This window comes from Chionomys nivalis, chromosome 1 (genome assembly GCF_950005125.1).
Source record: "Chionomys nivalis chromosome 1, mChiNiv1.1, whole genome shotgun sequence".
Taxonomy (NCBI): Eukaryota; Metazoa; Chordata; class Mammalia; order Rodentia; family Cricetidae; genus Chionomys; species Chionomys nivalis.
The window spans coordinates 117506304-117508041 of record NC_080086.1 but is presented as its reverse complement, the minus strand read 5'-3'; the positions used below and the strand labels follow the sequence as shown (position 1 = coordinate 117508041).

At 50.2% G+C, this 1738-nt stretch overlaps 1 protein-coding gene across 1 annotated transcript; it reads left to right on the top strand.

Moving 5' to 3' along the window:
* The first annotated feature begins 372 nt into the window (after window positions 1-372).
* On the top strand, window positions 373-860 carry LOC130878570 (40S ribosomal protein S15). The gene has a single exon (XM_057776598.1). The coding sequence runs from the start codon at window positions 392-394 to the stop codon at window positions 827-829; it is 438 nt and encodes a 145-aa protein (XP_057632581.1). The 5' UTR covers window positions 373-391; the 3' UTR covers window positions 830-860.
* Window positions 861-1738: the final 878 nt, after the last annotated feature.

Below are 1738 nucleotides of genomic sequence, written 5' to 3'. Positions count from 1 at the left end.
CTTTTGGTAACTGCAGCAGAAAACTAAGCTAGAACAGATCCTTGTATGTGCTCCCCATGAGCTACGTAGAGCACTTAAAATCATAGAGATGGAAAGAATAAGGGTTGCCAGGACTGAGGGAAGGGAGGCATAGAGAAGCCATTGCTTAAGGGGTATAAAATTTTCAGTTTTGCAAGATGGAAAGAATTCTGGAGAGGGTGGTGGTGATGGTTGTTCAACATGTGTATGAATTTGACACTAGACTTTATGGGTAAAAAGGTCGTTGGGCCAAAATTATCTCAGGGCTTGTACCTTGAAGCTTATAGGATAGAAAAAGCATGGCTCGAGTTCGAGTGAGGATGAGACAGCAAAAATTAGGTAGATGGGCTTCCTTTTCCGAGTCGCCGCCAAGATGGCCGAAGTGGAGCAGAAGAAGAAGCGGACCTTCCGCAAGTTCACCTACCGCGGCGTGGATCTGGACCAGCTGCTGGACATGTCCTATGAGCAGCTGATGCAGCTCTACAGCGCCCGGCAGAGGCGACGCCTCAACCGCGGCCTGCGGCGGAAGCAGCACTCGCTGCTCAAGCGCCTGAGAAAGGCCAAGAAGGAGGCGCCGCCCATGGAGAAGCCCGAGGTGGTGAAGACCCACCTGCGGGACATGATCATCCTGCCCGAGATGGTGGGGAGCATGGTGGGCGTGTACAACGGCAAGACCTTCAACCAGGTGGAGATCAAGCCGGAGATGATCGGCCACTACCTGGGCGAGTTCTCCATCACCTACAAGCCTGTGAAGCACGGCCGGCCTGGCATCGGTGCCACCCACTCCTCCCGCTTCATCCCCCTCAAGTAGCTGTGGCCAATAAAGACTCATGTTCAGTCAAAAAAAAAAAAAATTAGGTAGATGCCCCCACCTCAGCCAAGGGTAGGGTTTGGCCACCTCTCATTGGCTGGAGGTACCCTCACCACAGGAAGTCACTTAACCTTTATAAGCAGACCCTCACAGTAATAAACTGAGTTCCTGCTTTAACTCAACTCCCTATCACCTCTGATTGTCCTGCATTGTGGGGCTGCTGATCTGATTGTCCTGCATTGTGAAGCTATGGGAATGGGCGGATAACGCACTCACTTTTCCCTGGGGAATATAGAGGCTCAAGAAGCCTAGTAAATGTTAAGACGATGCCTTCACTAGCTTCCTCCCTCCCTCCCTTTCTGGTTTTTTGAGACAGGGTTTCTCCGTTTCTCTGTGTAACAGTCCTGGCTGTTCTGGAACGCACTCTATAGACCAGGCTGGCCTTGAACTCACAGAGATCCGCCTGTCTCTGCCTCTCCAGTGCTGGGATTAAAGGCAGACGCCACCATGCCAGGCTCTCCATCAGCTTACTATCACGATAATGACATCACTGCAGTTATGGACTACTTGCCAAGGGAAGAAAGCTCATATGGTTACCCTTTCAAGGGGCCGCAATGCCTGCTGAGCCCCGCTGAAGACCTTAAGGTGCAAACAGTGAATGGTGGCGGGTGTACAGTAAGATCACATCTGGAGCAGAAAGCAGGGACTGAGGTCCCACAATCCCTTTGAAGCAAGCCCCCATCCCCCTAATCACCACATACCAGATCCTGAAAATTTCCCTGAGTCCATTATCATCACACTGGGGGCCGAAGCTTTCAGTCACAGCAGGTTCTGGGAGATGCTGTAAAAATACTCAAAACATAATATATGGTAAAATGTTTGGTTTTATTTTAAAAAAAAAAAAAAACT